Below are 22,137 nucleotides of genomic sequence, written 5' to 3'. Positions count from 1 at the left end.
GAAAAAAAAAAAAAAAAGTCTCATCTTTAAATATGATATAAAATTATATAAAAAAAATATATCCTTAGAACCACTGAATAGTTTTAGGGCAGAGTTTACTATTTACATAACCAGAATGCAATACAGCAAGCCATTAAAAACATGTCTGTAATGTTTTATGCATTAAGGTACCTAAAAGGCTCTAAAGCAAAAAAGAGATCATGCAGAGGAAAAAAATAGTATGCAGAGCATGGTTTTGTTTATATTGGCTTCTATCTCTCCTTTAAATGGGTGACTGCACTACATTCTAACTACACCTTATAATTACAGAGCAGATCACACATAAAATAAAAGCGGATTGCTCAAAATTTCAGAAGCCATCTGAATATGTAGTGCAGTTATCCAGCACAAGTGAAGATATTTAACCATTCTTTAGTTAAACCATCTTCAAGGGTAATCACTAGACTTACTTCTGCCTTAAAGTTTTCCAACATGATAAAATTAATTACCATGACAAAGTAGTCAACTGTTTCACAGTTTCTGTATTCTAATACATTGTACAATGCTTTTTTACTGCATCTTAATATATCTGAGATTTGAGAAAACAATTCTAAATATTTTTTCAATTAACAATTTCTTCTGGATCTAATGCAAATCCATGTAAAAAGCTGGCTAGCTGGTTTATAGGTCTAGAAATTCTGGAGAAAAACAGCTATGTAGGCTTTAACAGTCTATCACAAATCAAACTGCCTCCTCAAACAATGTCCAAAAGAACCACAGGCCTTGTTGAAACACCTAGCTCCTCACTTCAGCACCTCTACAAATCTTTCTCTTTGAAAATAAATGCTATTCAGCAGGCAAGATTTATCTTGCCACAACCTTCAAATCACCCTTTAAAAGGAAAATGGACCCCACCCACATTATGCATTCTTTCAAGACACCTTTAGATTACATACACCTCTGTATAGCTATTCCAGTAGGGAAATACCACACAAACAAATGATAATTCCATTGCATTTTCAGACTTAGGGCATGCAAGTCAGTAGCTGACATGTGCTTCATATTCTTCCTCACCTCTGTATCAAAACCCTGCCCTGCTGCATGCCGAGAACAGATTCAGAGCATCTCACATAGCATTAGAAACTTAGGTTTAGACAAATGGATTGCACCTACTGAACCCTGAAGATGCTACTAAACATTATTAAGATAGATAAAAGTCATTTACCGTCTTCAAAGTTAGCATTTTTCTGCCTCACCAGAATTCGGAAATCTTCTGCTGGCTTGACACTGCCAACCTACAAAAGATCAAAAAATGATACAACTGCCTGCCAATATCCAAATTTTTCTTCTTGTGAGGCAACAAGAACCTTTACATTTGTTTATTTTAATACGGAAACAGAAGCTCTACACTTCTCTGCATGCAGACTCGTAAAATGCAACTCTTACAATGTGTAACACACAGTACTCCTAGCAAGGCTTAGATATGACATGAGCAAGATGAACTCACACTTACTGCGCTGCACTGCTATAAGCCGACCATGTTCTCTGGGGTTTAGAGGTCAGAAGCACAGTAGTTCAGGTCACCTGCTAGCTCAGCTTGGAGACTTTCTGTGGCACAGACCTCTCACTAATCTTGACAGACACAATGAGGAATGGGAGCTCCCAGGCACGCGGGTACAGAATCATTGGTTTGCCACTCCAATAGGAAGCTCAAAATTAAAAGCGTACGCTCAAGTCATCCACCCTTACTGGCTCAGTCTGACATCTTAAAGCTGAACCTCTAAATGGGCACTGAAGTGCAGAAACCTTACAAAAGAACTAAAGCCAGGTCAAAAATAAACAAACACTTACTGAAAAACAGATGCAATAACTTAAGAAAAAAAAATTACACTGTTTAAAATTCCCTTTCAGAAATCAAGATTTTCCTAAGTTTATCTAAAATTTTTATGCTTTGCTGTCAAAATAATTCATAGATATTTCAATAAGCTTGCTTGGTGGTCTCTTCATGCTTCTTCTAAATTTGGCAATGCTACTTTTCAGGAAATCTCAGAAATATATATTAGGAGTACAGAATATTTAAATCTTTTCAGATTTTAAATATTTTGAAAAATCTCAATCACGCATTTTAAAACCCAACCTTAAAGGATAGCACATTTGAAAACAAGTGAAGTTATTTCAATATTAAACCACTTTTTTCCCCCCATAATACAAAAAAAATCAGATCAAGGAAGGGACATACACAGTTATGAAACAGGCTTAATCTACCCATGTACACAACATCTGGAATTTAGTTAGACCTAGCAGCAAGATGAAGACAAACTTGTGATGTAGAACCCCAACCAATGCAGGGAACTATCTTTAAATCACATCAATACTTCGATTAAGTATACAGAGGCAATTTCTATGTTGCAGATGCTAAGAAAGAGCAAGAACAAAATTCAACAATTAAACCCCAATTCTGAGATTCTGTTTTTCTCAGATCCTTAGGCTTGCCCTTTGGAGTTCTAGACACCAGGGGAGAATTCTGTCCTAAAATATCCAAGATTGATGGAAGCTTGTGTTAACGTGCTCCTACAGGCAGAGAAAGTTGTCTTTACAATCTCTAGCGGTCTCAAATCTACAAGGAGACAGTATTAAGTCATATTTCAGCTAGGAACTCTCCATTTACCAGGAATTATGTATATTCACTACAATACACTTAGATAAATGAATCTCCCCCTTTAATAATCAGATTTGTAAAAATATGCTTACAGAGGTGATATTGCCTTCAGCAAGTTTTATGATGGTAAAGCTACCTTCCTCATCTTCAATTTTTGGTTTCTTAGGGTTGGGTCCATCTTCACTGCTGCAAACGAGAAGGACAAAAACATAAACTCTTAAACTGTCCTGCCTATTAAGTAGGGAGTCAGTAAATTAATGAAATATACACTGAACACTGGACAAAACTTCATTATATAACTGTCTGAAAATTAACACGAAACCTGCCTCATTTTTCCCCACAGGTTGCACAAAGCAGATGGTAGAAAGCGAGACCAAACTCTATCTTAACATAAAGCAAAAGGTACCGCTTGTTGAAGGTGCAAGATTATTCATGTTTATTTCAGGAGTGAATTTACTTACACACACCTTCTCTACCTCCCTAAATACAGCGTACCTGCAGTCACTTTATTTGGAACCTGTGTATTGACTTAACCTTCATAATTCACAGCATACGATTTACTGTTTTACAGTATATTACATGGCATTTAGTATTCTCACCAGATTCGCTCTAAATATGAAATGGTAATGAAAACTTAACACATAGGTAAGAAATTAATTACCTCCTGGTTCCCATCTTGGAATGGATAGCTACTACAAACCTGTTTACACAGGGGCTTTTGAGTCCAATGACCCACATTCTCCATCAGCACACAAAAGCTTTACAAACTTCCACTTACAGCAGTCAACACCTACTAGGCAAAACCTGACTAAGTATGTAAGAACTCTCTTAGGACATTTTAAGCTACATCTCAAAATGCTTTCAAAAGATTTATTTTCAAAAAGCTTATTGCGAGTTTAGGCCATTTTCTTGCTTTGTTCTTACAGATGTACATAGACCAAGGTGTACATTCAAACTAGGAACTTAATTGTAACATCTAACATATGCCAAACTTTAGAGCACATCTTGGCAACAGAAAAAAATCCAAGCAATCACAAAAGGGGAAGAAAATCAGTGCATTCTGTGTCACTTCACAGAACTGTGGCTACTGACACAGAAAATCAGATTAAGAATGACTGAAAGCTACTCAGTGATCTAAACAGCAGTATTTTTGTTCAAGGAATCCCAAGACAAAGTAAGAACTTTTCCTTAAATTTTTTGCTACTGCAGAGAAATGAAGGAACTGCTTGATGATGTAGGGACAAAGCCAGAGATCCTGGACTAGGTGTCACTTTGCATTCTACAAGGCTAGAACTAGTTTTAAAAATTGCATTGCACATTACAGAAGCAATGAACTATTAGAAAGAACCTGTGCAGTCTTCCCTTTCTATAGCACAATCCTTCCCTACTTTACAATCTGTGTCTAACCCACTTTGTTTCACTAGTCTTCTCTGTCCTTTACTTAATTTTGTCACTACTGAAATGAAAACCCTTCTCCTCAGCAACTCCTGTCATCCAGCATAACCTTACTTATCACTCTAGCAGAAATGATGACTTTGGTTATGCCTCAGGACAAGGATAGGATACTTTGCTTCATTCTCAACTCTGCTGACTTTCTGGCTGACCTTGAACAAATTGCTTGATTGTTTTGGACAGCCAATATGCCCATCTGTAAAAAGGAGAAACTGATACTTACCTAACACCAGTGATTTTAGAACTTCTACTTGAACCACAATTCTTGTATATTGATGTGGTTTGATGAAAGGTGCAAAGAACAACGCAAGTTCTCTTTCAGAGTACTTTTTCTTTAGAAGGTGTTTTGCAATCAATGGCAATGCCTTGAAATCTTTTCCCTCCTGCATTAATTTTACTGATTCGAAATGCTTTGGGATTGGAGGAAGGAGGAGAACATAAATGATGCTGCTGCATTTAACTGTCTAGGACCAAATCTATACCTGTCATTAATCAGTGCAGTACAGCAGAAACTAATGAATCCGTACCCATTTATACCAGCCAAGGATCTGACGTTTAGAATCTGTTACTGGTAATGCACTGATTAACAGTGTTTTTAAACTTTAAAATGTGCAACTACTATTTGAGAAAAATTAATAAAATACAAGATTAATTTAAAACACCCACTTCTACATTTATATAGAAGCCTCTCACATATTGCAAAGCTGGATGAGATAACAGCCTCTCCAAAGCCAACCTAAGAAGGAAAAAGTAAAATGCTTTCTATTTTGCTGAATGTTTTAAACTACACAGAGCTTAGCAAAAGTGAAACAAATGCTGAATATTAAAATCTGTATTAAGATATCATGCTTATATTTATGCTGCCTTAATCCCATTAGACCTTAAAAATTAAGCAGAGATTAATCTGGCCAATATGATGAGATAAGACACAAATTAGTTTTAGAAAACAAAAATTATGGTCAGGAGACCTTCTAGCCAACTTTTTCAAAACACTTTGGTGCAAATTATCTAGATCTGATCATTTTAATAACTTGAACGTTATCTGCTGTTTAACATTGTCCTTAGTCATTGCTGCAGAGTGATGTACTTTATCACATGATCTAATTACAACACTCAGCTTTTCCCCAAACGCAGAACAAAAACATACAGTTAACACTTCTGATGTAGTAATGACAGTACTACTATTCTCATTCATTACTACAGCCATATCATCTTTTTTTTTTTGTAATTATATAAAAAATATCATATTATTCATCCTTCTTTGCATAGCTGAGTGTGTACCCTTTAGCCTCTCTTACAGGTTGCGGGGTGGGGGGGTGTTTAAATCATTTTAATGCCCTACACCAATTTCTATCTCAATTATTTTTACAGCTGCTTTCATCCCCCCTCTAAAGGAAATCAGTTTTTAAACAAAATAGCTTTCCTTCTTGCTTGTCAAATCGATTGCCTTTAGTAATGGGTGACCATTTTTTGTTTAAGATCTCTCCTTAGCTTGCTTGAACCCAAGGTCGTGTCATCATGTCCCCCCCTTTTTTTTATCTAAATACCCATATGAATGTATGTATTTAAGTATGTACACACACAGAGAAGCTGGAGCACAGAGCAAGGACAACAGAATTTTATCAGGATGAAGTCACAGTTATGCCAAGGCAAGATTGGCACACACAGCAATGAATGAAATGAAAAGGAAAGTATTTCCCAGTCTGGTACAGAAATGTGGTCATTATTCCAGAGCAGTAATGTGAAAAGTCCTATGTTGTGTCTTTCCAAAGATAACATGCCGAGGAGGCTGTAGCCAACCCAAGGTAAAGCATGTATGACAGCTCTGCTACACAAGGCCTCAGAAAGGCTCAAAGACAGTGTTCCTAGCACTGAAAGGAGTGAGCTAAAAACGACAACAGGGAGAGAGGAGGAGATAACTGAGAACTCTCCAACATCCCAGGAGACTCACTAGTTATATTACAGGCATTCAATAAACTAAGGTCTAAGAAGCAGATTTTGTTTGAACAGATTGATTTGGCTGGGGTGACAGTACCAATACAGTAGCAATTAACCATTTATTCTTCATATTTGCACCACAAATAAAGTAAATAGTGTAAGTAATAAAAAAAACGCTAAACAATTATCTTAAAAACTGTTCTGACAACAGATGCTCCAGGAAGAGTCCCTAACAGTTTGATTTTTCAGTACATTCACATTTATTGCACAGCACATAATAATGAAGCTGCTTTTCTTTTTATTCGGTATTCAAAAATGAAAGCTACAGAACCATCTAAATAGAGCACGCTGAGAAGGAAGACTCATCTTTACAGCTAATTTAAAGCTCTGCAGCATTTATTCTAAACTAAATTAGACCCTCTGTTACGCGTATTTGAACCACTTTGTAACCACCAGTAGGACTAACTGTTTGACCAGGAGACAGTAGGTGATGCAACAGGTTGCTCAGAGAGGATGTGCAGTCTCCATGCCTGGATGCTTTCAAGACCAGACTGGATGAAGTCCCAAGTTATGTGTTTAGATCTCACAGATGACCCTGCTCTGAGCAGCAGGCTCAGAAAGAAACCTCCTGAGGTCCCTTCCAACCTGACAGATTCTGTGACAACAAATACAGCCATGAGGAAGCTACGGACGGGTTCCTGGTGTGTCTTGCCCCCTAACAGTAGGACCAGCACTACTCACAAAATAACCCAGATATACTGTGGTACCACAATATTCCCTACCCTTCAGTATTTTTTCAGTGTGTAACTCGCTGATCTTATGTTCAAAAGATGTTGAGCCTGCTCCATCCAGCAAAACCAATTTGAAATGTAAGTTTTAAAAAAACCCATAATACATCTCCAACTTACTTGTCTTTGAAGATGTCCTGAGCAGTCTTCTCTTCTTTTTTCTTGACAACTTCCTTTAGGGGGAAAAGTGCTCTTACTTTTTCAAGAGGAGCTTGACACCTTTCTTTTACCACACAGGGCATCTCCAGCATCTCTAAAAGGCGCTGTTCAATTGGTGGCAATGGCTCATTGGGGTGAAAAGCCTTATGCTGCAAACACTGCAAGAAACAATTTGAGAAAAGAAAAACTTCTAGTTTATGTGCTTTTAATATAATGCCTGTATGCCTGACTTCATACAGTACATGTAAAATATCTTCTGTATTAAAGAAACCACCTTCATATTCCTCACAAATATTCCAGCTCACAAGTGGATTGAAAGATACAATCAGCTAAGGATATCAGTAATTATATTAAACAATAATATATTTATATATATATGTATATAAAAATATATTAAAGAATATATATTAAACAAGAATAGTAATACAAATGAGTGTTCCTACACTCACTGGAATGAGTTCTGTGAAAATTATTCAGAAAATCCAGGGAATGAAAGTCATCTGCATTTATTCTGCTTTTTAACTTCACTTTACCTTTACAACGCAGTTCTATAATAAGTCATACGGGAGAGATTTCTATACATTCCAAAATTAGGCAACAAGATATATACCCCAACCACATATTCCAGTTATTGTCAGTTTATTGTCCCTCAAAGAAAATATTTCTTTTTGGTCAATAAAACGCAGTATGCACACAAGAGAAAATTTTACCAGTTTAAGAGCAAATGGAAAGAAGTCAAATGTGCACAGGTAAGGCACAGAATATACGTATGTTTGCAACTCAGCTTTGAAAAGAGCGAGGCAATGAAGGGACCTGACAGATGTACATCAAAGTTGGAACAGATGGTAGGAGCTACAGAGGAGAAGGCTTTTCACCAAAGTGTAAAGACAGTGCACACAGCCAGGGAGTCAAGCAGAGGGACAGAGATGAGGTTAATGAGGCAGGCTATGGAAATTCCATCGAGAATTTTAAAAACAAACTTAATTAAACATTTAAAAACAACTTAAATGTTGGAGATGTATGTGTATGTGCATAGAGATACACAGATACCAGTGCATGCATACACATACATAAAAACATGTGAGGTACATGGGAGAATAATTTTTCCAAGCCCATTGTACTGGGTGAATCAGACACAAGTGTGAAGGTAACTACTCAGTAAACTAGGAATACAGCAGAGATTTGCTCCCCTGTTGGCTGGCAGACATGACATTAATTTAAAAAACAAAACCAAAGCAAACAAAACCCTCTATTCATGCTGAAAAGCTGCCAATAAAGAAAATCCAGACCATATGCTACACATCAATACTGATGTGCTTTCATGCTGCCATTAAGACTCCAATCCATATTAGAGCACACTTTCAAAAGGAGGCAGTCATAGAAGACTACTGATTTGGAAACACTTGTAATGATTTAAGGCATAATTATTTTGAAAGAGAGTAAAAATGTTGCTGGAAGCTGCAGTAATGGCCCTTGTGATACAAAAAACCCAATATTAAAACAACATTAGGGAATTGAATTAAACTCACAAAGCAAAAAAACTAAATCCCCTGTTGTGAATGTGTTTTTCAGGCTTTTGCATCTGAAATCTCTATGTGTGCAGTTGCAAGAGCTGAGCAGACTGAGTAGACACAGCCTCCACTTGTTCCTGTTTTTTTTAGAGTAGATGACTACCTCTGAAACCTGAGATGGCAGGGACCATCAAAACTCAGGTGCTAAACGTAGACAAATTGAACAGGTTTAACCTGGAGTTTCTAATCCTAAACAATCCCTTTTAACTTTGATTCTGCTTCCTTCTGTGTCTAGCAAGAACCACTCCTACCTTCACTGGCTAGAAGGCAACTCACACGGCCACTGGCTTCCAGACTCACCGTTCTACTCATGCATGTTGTCAGCAACATACTAGCTCCTCCTTGCTCTTCCTAATTTCTTTACATTTCCAGACTCAAGATGTAGCCAGCTTTCAGGAACAGGGGGCATACTAAGATACTGGTCAATGGATGTAATGAAGTGGAATTTTCACAGGATTCATTCCATAATAAGCAATGGCATAAATGCATGAACAGACAGGAATTTACTGCAAGAAATCATCCTGCCTTGTTCCCTTCTGCACAGCATCTAGGAACACAATTTTTAAAGAACATATTTCAGCAAATTTGTAAACTTTCAGGAACCTGATAGTGTTTAAAGCCTTAGAATATGGGTGACAGATTCAGCTATCTAAAATTTAAGCATCTATACCAGTCACCTACTCACTCTACACAACCACAAGTATCAGGTACTTATGATCTCTGAAGATCATAAAAAGAAGGATCAGTTACTTACCTAAGGTTCTTCCTTCATGGATTACACAATAGCCTTGGACAACTCAGCTTACACTAGTTAGCTAGCTTTTGGGTGGTTAAACCTGTGCGAACTGAACCCCAACACAAGCATCTCAGAGTTCAGTGTACATCTAGTTTGTGATGATCTCAAAATGACCTTCCAACAGATCCACTATATTCAACCAAAGATAAGATTACTTGATGCTGAAAGCCCTTACAGACTTCTGTGAGTGATCTCCTGTCCTCTTGCTGCTCTGCTTTTTGAAATAGAACCATACAGTCCAACCACTTATAAATGCGCTCAGACCTCTAAGGTTGCTCACAGGTGGTTTAACAAGAGCCATTATGGCATGTTTAGATGCAGACTCTGCAGCTGGATCCCACAAACTATGCAATGCTGCCTGCCACCACTCCCACAAACCTTCCCCTCAGGTCTGTCTCAGGACCGAACAGTCATTGTTGAGCAATTTGTCTATCTGGCCATCAAACAAAACGCACTGCATTCCCCAAACGTCTTATGTGCTTTAAATCCCTGTATTTAAGAAGAATAAGTTAAACGATGACATTGGAAGTTTGCCACCACAAAAGCTATAGAAATTCACTTCGGCTTTTCTGGATGCAAGGAATAAAAGTTGAAACTCTGGATAACCAACATTCCTCATCTTCCACTTCAGCAAGCATTAGCAACTCCTTTCCACCCACTCTGTCATTTCCTGATGCCTACCACTACTTCCAGAGACACAATTTCGCTTGATGTTTCTGTTTAAATTCTGGCTCTTGTCACTTACCATTACAAATATCTTCATGAGGCAACAGAGCAAGGAAATGAGGGAGGAAATCATCCTTTCTTCAGAGTTATTTTTCCAAACCGTTTATAGGTCCTGTTCAGCCCAATCAATTTACTGGCTACATTCAAAAGATTATGTGTTATTTTTCTTTGTAGTTTTTAAGAAACCAGTAGTGCCACTTGGTCTAAGATCAAAATATTAAGAACCCTGAACATGTTTGCAGCAAAGGAGAAAACCATCTTTCTGCAACTTGCACAGTTTAACAGCAGTTTTGTAACCAAGACAAAAAAATGGGGCTGTGCATGACCGAAAGAAAGCACTAAAAGGACTGGTAATCCAGGGCTTTATAAACAGCAAGCACTGTCGACAGGAACTGCATACTACCCAGTACATTGAAATAGTTAATAAATACTTTTTCCACCAGTAGCATTCACCCTTACAATATCCTATTATCCACTAAGAAAAATGGCAAGTTAAGCAGTTACTCTTTTCTAGCAGCACTTGACTCAACTGCTGGGACACCACCATCATACTGTTTCAGAAGACAAATGGCACACCTAAAGAAACATGTTTCATTGATAAGCGATATCCACTGAATCAAAAGGATGTAAAATTGTATCCAGCAAGATAGCAGAAGAAATTCTATCCCCTGTTTCATTTACAAGATAAACCGTATGTGTTTTGTAATACCCAAGTTTTAGAATCCTTCAAGTACAAGTCATGCAGATGTCAAGCTGTTTTAAACTCGTGCCCAGCGATAACCTTCTATTTACCAAATCTTGCATTCAGTTACACCCTGTCTTGTCAATATGACTGGCAGAATTTGAAGGGAACACCGAGTTCTTCAAAGTGTCAGAGCAGGAATCGAAGACAGTGGGCTTACACGTGTTTCTGAAACATATATACAACCTCCAGATCCTTTGGTTCTTTTGACAATACTGAGGCGGCATGGGGTTTGGAAGCTAGGGTATGTTTTCTTAATTTAAAAAAGCATTTCTTCCTACATGTAAACTGAAAAAAAATCATTTGGAATTGCTGAGATACAATGAACATGGTTACTGTAATACCATTTTTGGTCATTTTTCAGAGTGAGGTCATGCACTCAATATTATCCCAATGGTTCTCTATACAACACAATTCTGCAGCTGCATAAATTGCAACGTCATTTTCCTTATTTTTGAATTTGCTGTGTCATTTTTTTGAACACTTGAATTCCAATGTGTAATTAAGTCTCTCATCCTCACAGTTGCAGTGAAAATCTTCATGACATGAATGTAAATCACTTCATACAATAACTGCAAAAAGTGTGAACTGTTCCGCTTGCCCAAAAAATGCATCGGCTCAGGCACCCAAATGGAGTATTTTAAATGTCAGAAATGGTAATCATTTACTACTAATCAAGTTCACCTCTAACTGATCTGTTTTGGAACCACTGCTAGATGCAACAATGCACAAAAAAGTGACACTGTCCAGGATTTGATGGGACACAAAATGAGAAGCTAAACAGATCCCTGATCTTCAGTCAATTTCTCTCTTTGCCCAGAAGCTGAAGAACAAGTCTATGTCCACACCATGATCACTGCAATACAGCGTTGAGATACCCAAGCAAGTTTTAACTTGTCTAGTCTAGGTGCCTGTGAATATCACTGATGCTTTTGCAGACACCTCAGCACAGGTATGATTTCCATTGTTTCTTGGAGACTGGAAATTTTAAGAATAAAACCTATGTTAAGGACAACATAGAAATCACTGGCTACTCCATATTTAAATGCAAAAGAATTTATATTCTCATCTTCACAATGCAGATCTTTCCAGTGTGAATCAAAGACAGAAAGGCGAAGTCTTAACAAAAGAAGTTTTTAAAAAATGCCATATAGTTCATCTCACCTGATACAACCTCTGAAAATGAGGGTTTGGGATTTTGCTGGGCTTAAAGAGGTCCTCAAAAGTTTCTCCATCATCATCTTCACAAACCAAATTCATAGAATCAATCAAAGAGTCAACAGCAGATAACTGATCCGCTAAAGCAGTAACGACATACAAAGAAAAACTAAATACACTTGCAGATGGATGCATTTCTTGCAACAATTCATAAATGAAGACTCACTTTGCAATGCAAGATTCTGACCAAGTCATTACATGCCACAGAACGCACTGCAGATACAGACATGCCAATAAAGAATATGGATAACGGACACAATAATAAATGCCCTGCTTTATTTAAGGACTACAATGTAAAGTCATAAAGCCTTCTTTTTTCCCCCCCCAGACCTCAATTATTGCTGTATTTCTGCTTCTATTTTTCTTCTTTTTCAAGATGTATTTATTTGCAACAGAAGGTTTATAGGCCACTTAGAAAATAAGAACAACAGTTGGTTTGAAAAACTGGCATAATATAAATTTCAAAAGTTATGATCGCAAATTAACACAGTTCACAATAGTCAACTACTGCTTTTGTGAGACAAGTTTTAGATTTGTTCTCAAACCACTGGTTACAGGCAAGGAAACAAACTGTTTCAGAAACAGCCCATCAATGCTTTATAAACCCTGAAATGCAGATGCCCAGTCAACGGATCTCATAACAAGTTCAAGAAGTGGATTTTAAACTACATCCATTTACGCTCACTGCTGTGCAAAATTCTCAGAACAGCGAGTCAGGCTTTGTATGGCTCCATGTTCTGTGGCTCTCCAAAGACACCCTCCATCTGAATCTGGACACCAAGTGCATGCTTTAAAAAACAACACACCACAGAAAACACAGGTTTTGCCTTTGTACATTCTATTAACAGGCTATTCTGCAACCGGCTACAGGACCAGCTTTGTACAAACAGAACTGATGCTTCTCTTCTAATTCTAGCTAGCTAACCACATACTGTGGTTCCTACAAGGCTTGGCCATTTAGTCTCACAAATGAGTTCAAAGGTCAAAGGATACAGAGAACTAATCTCAGATCTCTTCACAGAGACTCTGAGAGACCAACAGTCCCATAAGCAGAGCACAAGTCATTTAACAGGACAGTTTAAACGACTGCCTGCAAACCTCAAGTCTGCTTCAGCCAGCAACTAGGCTGGCAAAGTTTTGATACAGGCTTTACACTTCAAGATGACATCAACATAATGTATTCCCAAAAGGCTGAGGTTTATTTCCTAAGCCAAAATGACAAAGCTACATCTTCTTTGGAAATCCAAATCTTCTAATTCTTTTAGAGTATCTTAAAGGAAGACAAGTAGGTTACTTTGTCCGTTTGCCCAGCAAAGAACTATCTTACCTGTAGGAATGCATTTTTTATTGTTTTTCAAGGATGAAAATATGTACTGTCTTAAGTCTTCCATGTAGGGTAACTGCACATAGATTAGACACTGAGCAAGACAAAAGAAGAAACAAACAACTGAGCCTAAAGAAAAAAGCTAAAGCATCCCACAGTCTGTCAGGGCAGCACAAACATAAGAAAAATCTAAAGATCTAATACCGAAATACTTAAAATAAAACATTCACAGAGCAACACAGTTTTAAGCAAAATGAAATAAAATATAATTTTTATAAAACAGTGATAGCCACACTCCTCATCTTTTCTGCTGGTAAAATAAAGACCTCTCAGGTCATCTGACCCCTTTTTCTTGTGCGAAGTTTCAACCAGTCGAGCTTTAAATAACCCATATATTGGTGCTTTGCGAGGTTTTGTCACAGCTTACTGTGTTTCAAAGTCAAAAACTGGTTTTGTTTTTTTAACATTCTCAGCCTAATTTTTTCTTTATTCAAATACCTCCTCCAGTTCATACCGACCTAAAGAATTCCTTTCCATGCTTTATATTTATACCCTTCAAAAGTCTGAAGATTGTTACGTCCGCCCCCACCTTCGTCATTGCTTAGCCATCTATACATATTTAGCTCTTTCAATAATCTCTCATAAGTAAGATCAGTGGAAACATATGCTGCAAAAATTCTGACATGCCGTGTTGCTTCTGGGTGTCTCAGAATTTTTTACATGATTATTTCAAACATGATTCTGCTGCGCACAGAACTTTTTCTTGTTTCTGTTTTCCTTAGAAACAGACTTGATTTTTTTCTCCTGTTCTTTAAAATAACCTTTTCAAGTAAATAAACATACTACTGTCTTCCTAACCCTCCATATGAATTTAAATAACAGCTTTAAACACTCTGAGCTCCTCCCCTCAGTTCCAGTTGACTTGGAAACCCAATGACAACAGCATAGTTGGACATGCTTTAAATGCCATGCAACGATCAAATTCAAATTTTGCACTACCAAGCAACCTGGAGACAAACCCACAGTTTAAGAAAATCAAAGAATGCATCTTTGCATTGCATACAGACAGGTAGGTAATAACAGCAAGAAAGCAGTGGTAACTTATTACATAACTATGTGATTACATTGTTTCTAGATACCAAAAAAAAAAAAAAAAGTTTTCCAGGATAGCAAAATGAAATTATAATTATGTTATTGAAATAAAAATGAGCATTATTTAAATCTGTAATATAGAGGATATTAACAAAAACATATGGCATTATTTTTCCATGTATTTTTTCCAGGGAATTTTCTTAAAATTATTTATTACCTCCTTGTCCTAAGAGTTGGTACTATTACCTAAAATCACTCTGAAAAGTCACCCTGGTTTCTTCTGGTATTACACAACACTTCAAATTCATACGGTTCAAATATGATCACATATTAATTGATATTTGTAAAGCATCAATACAGATGCTCTCTGCAGAAAGGTAAGAGTGAAAAATTACCTCGTATGCATCCTTAATATATGGAAAAGCTACTCCAATTTGTGGGTTGCTTCTTCTATCATAAGCATAACGCACTATAGCTACCACTTTCAATTCATTCAATGCATGAACAAGGGCAGAAAAAGCAACTGCTGCATTCTGGAAAACAAAAAAACAAAGTCGACAGTCATGCAAGTTCTCATTAGCCTGCTGAAATACATCTTTCACAGTGAACTCAATAGCATTGATTTAGTCAAGACTAGTTCCCATTTCAGCTGTAACTTTAACACAAGCATTTTTCATGTTCAAAAAATGAAGAAGAAAGATCAAATTTTATCACGATAGTGGATATATTCAAAGCTAAGCAGACTTTAGATCCAGCACATTCCACCTTTTCCACTAGGTGTGAAGAGCTCTCAGAAGTATTACGAGAAAGAAAGGGAGGAAAGTCAGCCCCTTAAAGGAACACATCAGAGCACCACAGTGCGGGTTTTACCTGTAACATTTAAAATCATTTCGATGTCTGTTCTGAATAACACAGTGACAGAGCACACCATTGCTCTGCACGAGAATCATAGAATCATTTAGGTTGGAAAAGACCTTTGAGATCATCAAGTCTGAACATTAACCCAGAACGCCCAAGTCCATCACTAAACCATGCCCCTATGTACCACCGCATCTACACATTTTCTAAACATCTCCAGGGATGGTGATTCTGCCACCTCCCTGGGCAGCCTGTTCCAGTGCTTAACCACCCTTTCAGTGAAGAAATTTGTCCTAATATTCAATCTAAGCCTCCCCTGGCGTCAATTGAGGCCGTTCCCTCTTGTTATCTGGGAGAAGAGACCAACCCTCACCCTGCCTACAACCTCCTTTCAGGTAGTTGTGGAAAGCACTAAGATCCTCCCCGAGTCTCCTCTTCTCCAGGCTAAACAACCCCAAACAGACTTAAGTACCAATTCCAGGTTCCCTACGCCCTTGTACAAACATAATGTTTACCAGTTTCTCATTATTCATGAGATATGGTATTCATTTGGGGTCTAATCCAACTTCTTTTCATCCTAATGGGCAATGGAACAGGACTTCTGTAAGCTGCATTAAAAATACTTGTTTTGTTAACATGGAAAGACAGGACAATCTCAAGTACTGCTACTATTTTCTGTTCCACAGCAAAACACATTCAGCATTAACTTCAGTTCACCTTACCTCATCATCTTTTGCTGCAAAGACCTTCAGAACCTGGTTGCCCATGTAGTAATGCCTCTGGATCTACAGATTCAAATGGTCAAGAGTTAGCCCGATCTAAAGAAAATGTCATTGATGCAACCAGACCAATTAAATTCTGACACAACTGAACACATTACTCAAGTGAGAAGCCATAAAATGTAATTACTGTGCAGAGAAGTTAAAGCCCTTTATACGTTTCATATCTCCATTTATCACTGAATATGGATATTCACTCATATTCAGCAGGGTACTCTCATACCTTCCTGTTGATGGGCAGGAATGAAAGACTATGGTACTTTGAGCTGTTACCAATTTGAAGAATACTGCAGTAATTCAAAAGTCAGTATGGAAAACCACAGGAGTTAATAAAAGACCCAAAACTGACACCACATAATTTTCCTAGCAAAAATATGTCAGAAGGGAGCTGAAAAAAGTCACTTCCTTAATTAATAAAGCTACTTCAACAACAGCCTGGAGTATATACAGCTCTGCTAGAAAAGAAGCACTTCTGTTAGCAGAGTTTATGCTGTTCATGAACATGGCTGACCCCCTAAAAAAACTACAGTTTCATCAAGGGGCACTGCTAGAATAGCTGGAGCTACAGAGGCTGTGTGAGACACACCCAGAGAAGCAGTGCAATAGTGGAAAACCTGTCACAAAGACTGCACACTACCACGGACACTGGTTAAAATGACCTTTCTTTGTTAAAGAAAAATCTCTTCAAATTACACTGTCTGCAAACTCACCTGGAGTTTCGTTATTTAGCAAATCACCATAATGCTGTTGAAGTCAGTGACAACTTGCACCTGAGCAGATCTGTTTAACGTAGTACAGCACAATTCTTCAACTCAGATTATTCTACCTGCAATTATTCTTTGGTGTTCTGTCTTTTAAAAGCTCAATTTTACATTCAGTACAGTGTAAATAACTAGACGTATCACTATACCTTCTTTTGTTTGCAGAAAAAAAAAGGTCCCTTCATAATATTTTTAAGTATTATTTCTTGATTTATATGGCATTGCTTATAAATTAAAAATCAAAGTTTAAGCGGTCTCTGATCTTCTTTCCTGAGGGATGTGAATAACTCAGAAAAATAATATAAGGTGGTTCTATTCCTTCTTTAATTATGTATTTGGAGCTGTTCCAGTTTCTCTAGTTAATAATAAATTATTTTTTCTCCAAAGTTTTTTAAAGAAATAATTTTATATTAAACATACATTTGAATAGTGTCAGTATTAGGATTCCAAACAACAAAATTCAAAAGAAAAAACATAAGGAAAGCACGGGTCTTGAAAATTTGAGTTGTAGTTGAAAACTTCCCAATATCATTACCTATACAGTATAATTTTAATCCTGCAATCACACTTGAATAATTTTATTCCACTGATGTCTATGCAACTACTATTCGGCATAATCACTCACACTCCTAGTTACAGGACCAGAGCACACTTTAAGATGTAGTTCCTACTCATTATGAAATCCCCAGACAAGGGAATCACATCATAAATATGCCTCAAAGTAGTAACAAATTGGATTCACATTTTTTCAGTGCACAAGATAATTATTGATTTTAATAAATTTTATGCAAATTATTCCTACATTTAACTTTATTCCTACAATTAACTTTATTCCTACAATTATTAACTATGTATTATATATCTGACCAATGGTAGGAAAAAAAAATAACCATGTGAAATAACAGCTCATTTACAGGAGCATGATTCTTCTCATCCATTTCAATAAAATTCAAACTTCAAGTTGAAACAGGAGGCCAGCCTCCAGCATAAGAAAATGATGCATATGGTGAAATAAATCTTACAGAATTAAATGAAGAGAGTAAGACTCAGCTGTAGGCTAGTAACACATCAAAAGATGCAAGAAATTGTCTCACTGGAACACTGGATTCAGACATAACATTTCCCTTGTTAGATCCATTTTCTAGTCCAGGATTTAGCAGTCCCTAGCATCTCTGTGCCTTGGTCAATTTAGGGCATATAAGCTCAGGCATGATATGTTTCCTCAATCACTTCCAGTATACAAGCTCCCATGTTACTTAACAACTTTTAAGTTTTGAATGTCCTCAAGGAGCAACCAAGTTGCGGCTCCCATTCAGGCTGGCTTCTCACTTCAATAAATCAACATAACTTCCTGGCTCCTCAGTTAGTAAGATGCTTCGGACTGCCGCACTGTGTAGTCTAAGGCTATATCTAGCAACATGCAGGGGTCTCTGTGCCACCTGTACTGTAAATAAAAATATGTTTAGGTACACTCATTTGGGAGTAAGGTCCCACAGACACTTCCTATTTCATTAGCATCTTTCCTTCCTGGTAAAGTTAATGATTCCTCAGCATTTGTCAAAGATTTTGTTCAAGCAGTGAGATATTTCAGAGAAGAGCAGGAGGGCTGGGACCTTTCAGAACAGAAGGTGCAGAGCTGCCCTACAATTTCCTCTCAGTTTTGAGTGGTGAAGGGGACTGGGTGCAGTGAACTCCAAGAAGAGTAAAGTTTCAGTCACCCTGTGCAATATCCTGGAGAAGAAAGAGTGGAAGCAGCTTAACATTTTTAGCAATTACTGGCACGCACATCTCTGTACTTTCTCTTCAAATGCCCTGCTTCAAGAAAGGTTTTGTTAAGCCTTTGCCTAATGGTTTCCTAATGTTTAAGTCCTGGATTTTCTCAGGAAATCACCTTGTGCTGAATAGCATTTATTAAGGTATTGGCTCAAGGTAAGTTTCTTACAATTCCCACGTAAAACAAACGACAAAGTTAATAAAAGTTAATAGAAATGCACACAAACACCAAGCATCTCATTGAAATATGGAGAGTTTTTAAATGATGTAAGTTCCATGAAATCTTCACTACATTTAGGTTTTGTTACAGCAGAAAAAAATCACAGTTTTCAAACTAATCCTTATGGAAATGAGAATGAATGCAGCCAGTTTTCAGTCTTTCTTTAATGTTTCTGTAATGTTGAGGGAGAAGCTTCTTCGTTTAAAAAGAACACACTGGTGGCTGGACAAAGCCCCAAAAGGCTTCTGCATGACCTGGACAGAAGACAGACCATCTTCTGTTGCACATCTGGCATCACTATTAAGTTTGTGAGGTGAAATGAAATGAGACTACAATACCTGTGTCTCCACTTTGCAGAGATCTGAGTTCAGTGGCTCTGGCTTCACTTGAGGGCCCACTGGCCACAGTTATGAGCTTCTCTCCTTCACAAGACTAAATATTGTTTTCATGTACTAGAATCAGCAAATAAGTCACCCCTGTATACCTGACTGCAGATGTCCCATTCCCAATACTGGAACCCAATACAACACCACAACTTTAGTGAACTCAAACTGAAATCAACTGTCTTGAACAACCCAGGAAGCTGAATGGGAAGAAGTTCAGCACTGTACCTGAGAGGATCTGCTGAATCCCAAAACAGAAAAACATTTTGCTTCTGTTTTGTATTTCATTTGCTCTTCATCTTCCTTGGAAAAAGGAACTATATCACTCCCATAGCGAAACCCTGGAGAACAAGAGAAGAGCATCTGCTAAGCATATGGGCCTACAATTCTAACACTGAAATTAGCACTCTGAATATTTTAACAATGCATGCATGCCCCACAGCTACACTCCATGTACGCTCATCAAATTACTTTCCCTGTTAACAAAAAACACACACACCCATAGACACATTTGGTACTTCACGAACAGCAGTTGCATCCCTTGTACATCATTTTATGTAACTCAGCTACCCTCATAGACAGCTGGAAAGAAAATAAGGGAATGGAACATCTTGCCCAACAAAGTTATGCTCGCAGAATAGATTTAAGCAAATCAGAATATATTTCAGCAAAAAGACTACAACACTCCCTGCAATTGTAATACAAAAAAATTCAAACATAGTCACAAATCACAGACAGGAAATGTCACCAGAAGAGATTCAGAGAACAAAATGTGTTAACAGTGGAAGCAATACATCCTCACATGCAATGGAAAACCAAAACACTCTTTTGAGCAGTACTGGTCTTTCTACATGTTTCTGTGGTTTACTTCCCATGCCCTACATTACAGGGATATCTCCACAAAATAGGATGCTGTTAGTTTCTCAGAGGTATCACCTGTTCCAGCTGCTTGTTCCCCCACCCCAAGCTCCAACATCCTCCCTACAACATCATCATTTTATTATACTGTCACAGACCAAGGATGATACCCTCAGGTGTGAAGAAAGCAGAAGTAACAGAGCTAAATCCCTGGATGAAAAACCTATATGCAGATATATTTTCCTGGAAACTGAAAAGCAAACACACAGGCAAAATGAAAAAAAAATTCAGTAGGGGTGCTTCAAATGCAAAATATTGTCTAATTATGACATTTCCCAAAAGGTCCACTAAAGTGCACGAGGCATCGGCAGCTCTTTAACTGTAAGAAAAATCAGACCGCTGTTAAGAGAAATTTTTGGTTTCTTTTGTTCACATTGAACTGTTTATCACTTCTTTTTACCAGTATTCCACAATCATTCACCAACTTAGGCAGTGAGGACATCAGCAGAGAATGGTCTCAAATGCTTCAAAACACATTTGCTACAAAAAGTGGATTTTTTTTTACTAAAAGTTTTGAAGTTATAAAACAGATGACGAGCTTTTAATTATCATTTCTGCTTAAAGAAAAAAAGAAAATCACACTGCTTTTGGGACATAATTTTATCTGCTACAAAACCACCTACAATTGCTACAACTGAAAAAGGTTAAATAAAAAACCACAGTATTTATCTTAATTTTTAAATTTTATTCATTTGACAGCATATTCTATACTGTTATCTGAAGAGTTCTGCCCTTTCTATATTTAAAACACCTGCCCTACTTGCATGGGACTGAAACAGCAAAGAAAAAAAGTAGTAGTAAAATATATCTACATAATCACAAAACCCCCACATTTGCTTAACTGCATTTTTAAAAAGTACACTATTTCATTGTTTCTGAGGCCTTTAGTCTTTCAAGGAATTTAATCCACTCAGACGCTGAAGGTTATGAAAGAAGTATTCTGCATACCACTGCTTCAGACTGAACCTGCTGTGGAATTTAAACAGAAAGCTAATAGACTCTTGAACACTAAACCTTCCTTTAATGGTTTCATCTTCCCAATTGCAGAATATCTAGAGCAGTTGCTTATCTAGAAAAAAAAAAGAGTGTTATGAAGGTATTCATGTTGTCAGTACAACTGAAGATTTGAAAACAGAATAGAGGTAGCAGCACTACTCACTACAGAACTGAGGTATGGCCCTCCACAGAACACAGTTTAGGAAGCTGCAGTGCCTTCCAAGTTCCACCTGGTGGTATTATTATTATACCCATTACCGGCAAAAGCAAAAATGTTTACAATACGTGAAGACCAAGAGTCTCACATAACAGTCTCTGTGTTCCATAGCTTACAGAGCTTACATTCTAAGATCACAGCAAGGCTTCAAGGTATAAAGCTAAAAGGCACTTAGGTGATTGAAAAGTACAAGCCATTATCTTCAGTTTGTCTTCCGGGTGCACATAAAGAAGCCATACCTTGAATAGTATCTTCCTTCTGAACCTCTGTCTCATCATCATCATTCAAGCAGTAAACAGTTTCTTTTTGCACATCATCTTTTCTGAGGGTTTTAGCATCCACAACTGTCCAAATTTTTTTCACCTTCTCTTCTGTGACCTTTATATCAGAATTCAAAGAAAAGGAATGTTTAACATTTCAGTGGGATCCGGAGCGCCTACCAGAACATGCAAAAAATTCTTAGACCAAGTGCTGCATTACTTTGATGATAAGGGACAAATGACAGCCCCAAATATGCATCTCTAACTGCTACTACAGTGCTTTCAGCACAGTTCCATCTGTCTGAGACCTAACACCTGACCTATATCATATTAACTACATACTTGTCTTGGTTATTCATTAAAGTCATGGGCTAAGTCATTTGTGGAAGTCTTTCAGTCACATGATAACACGTAACTTCCTTGCTATGTATTTCTCTTCCTCTATCTACATAAAAGCTTTTGACAAAGCATTAATGAAGAGGGTCCCACGGGAAGCTGGCCAAGTAATGACCATCACACCGATGCGGT

General features: G+C 37.4%; 1 protein-coding gene across 1 annotated transcript in view; it reads right to left on the bottom strand.

Moving 5' to 3' along the window:
• The window catches only part of XRCC5 (X-ray repair cross complementing 5), a 53,863-nt gene that overhangs the window by 16,035 nt on the left and 15,691 nt on the right, over window positions 1-22,137 (bottom strand). Inside the window, exons 8-16 of the mRNA XM_040605206.1 lie at window positions 21,589-21,727; window positions 19,447-19,559; window positions 16,025-16,087; window positions 14,840-14,977; window positions 13,356-13,446; window positions 11,975-12,108; window positions 6,937-7,133; window positions 2,731-2,824; window positions 1,205-1,274 (exon numbers count right to left, since the gene is read on the bottom strand). Coding sequence (XP_040461140.1) covers window positions 1,205-1,274; window positions 2,731-2,824; window positions 6,937-7,133; window positions 11,975-12,108; window positions 13,356-13,446; window positions 14,840-14,977; window positions 16,025-16,087; window positions 19,447-19,559; window positions 21,589-21,727 — 1,039 coding nt within the window. The remainder of the gene's footprint in view (window positions 1-1,204; window positions 1,275-2,730; window positions 2,825-6,936; window positions 7,134-11,974; window positions 12,109-13,355; window positions 13,447-14,839; window positions 14,978-16,024; window positions 16,088-19,446; window positions 19,560-21,588; window positions 21,728-22,137) is intronic.

The sequence above is a fragment of the Falco naumanni genome, chromosome 8 (genome assembly GCF_017639655.2).
Source record: "Falco naumanni isolate bFalNau1 chromosome 8, bFalNau1.pat, whole genome shotgun sequence".
NCBI lineage: Eukaryota > Metazoa > Chordata > Aves > Falconiformes > Falconidae > Falco > Falco naumanni.
The sequence above is the reverse complement of the archived record's forward strand: the minus strand, read 5'-3'. Positions and strand labels throughout refer to the sequence as shown.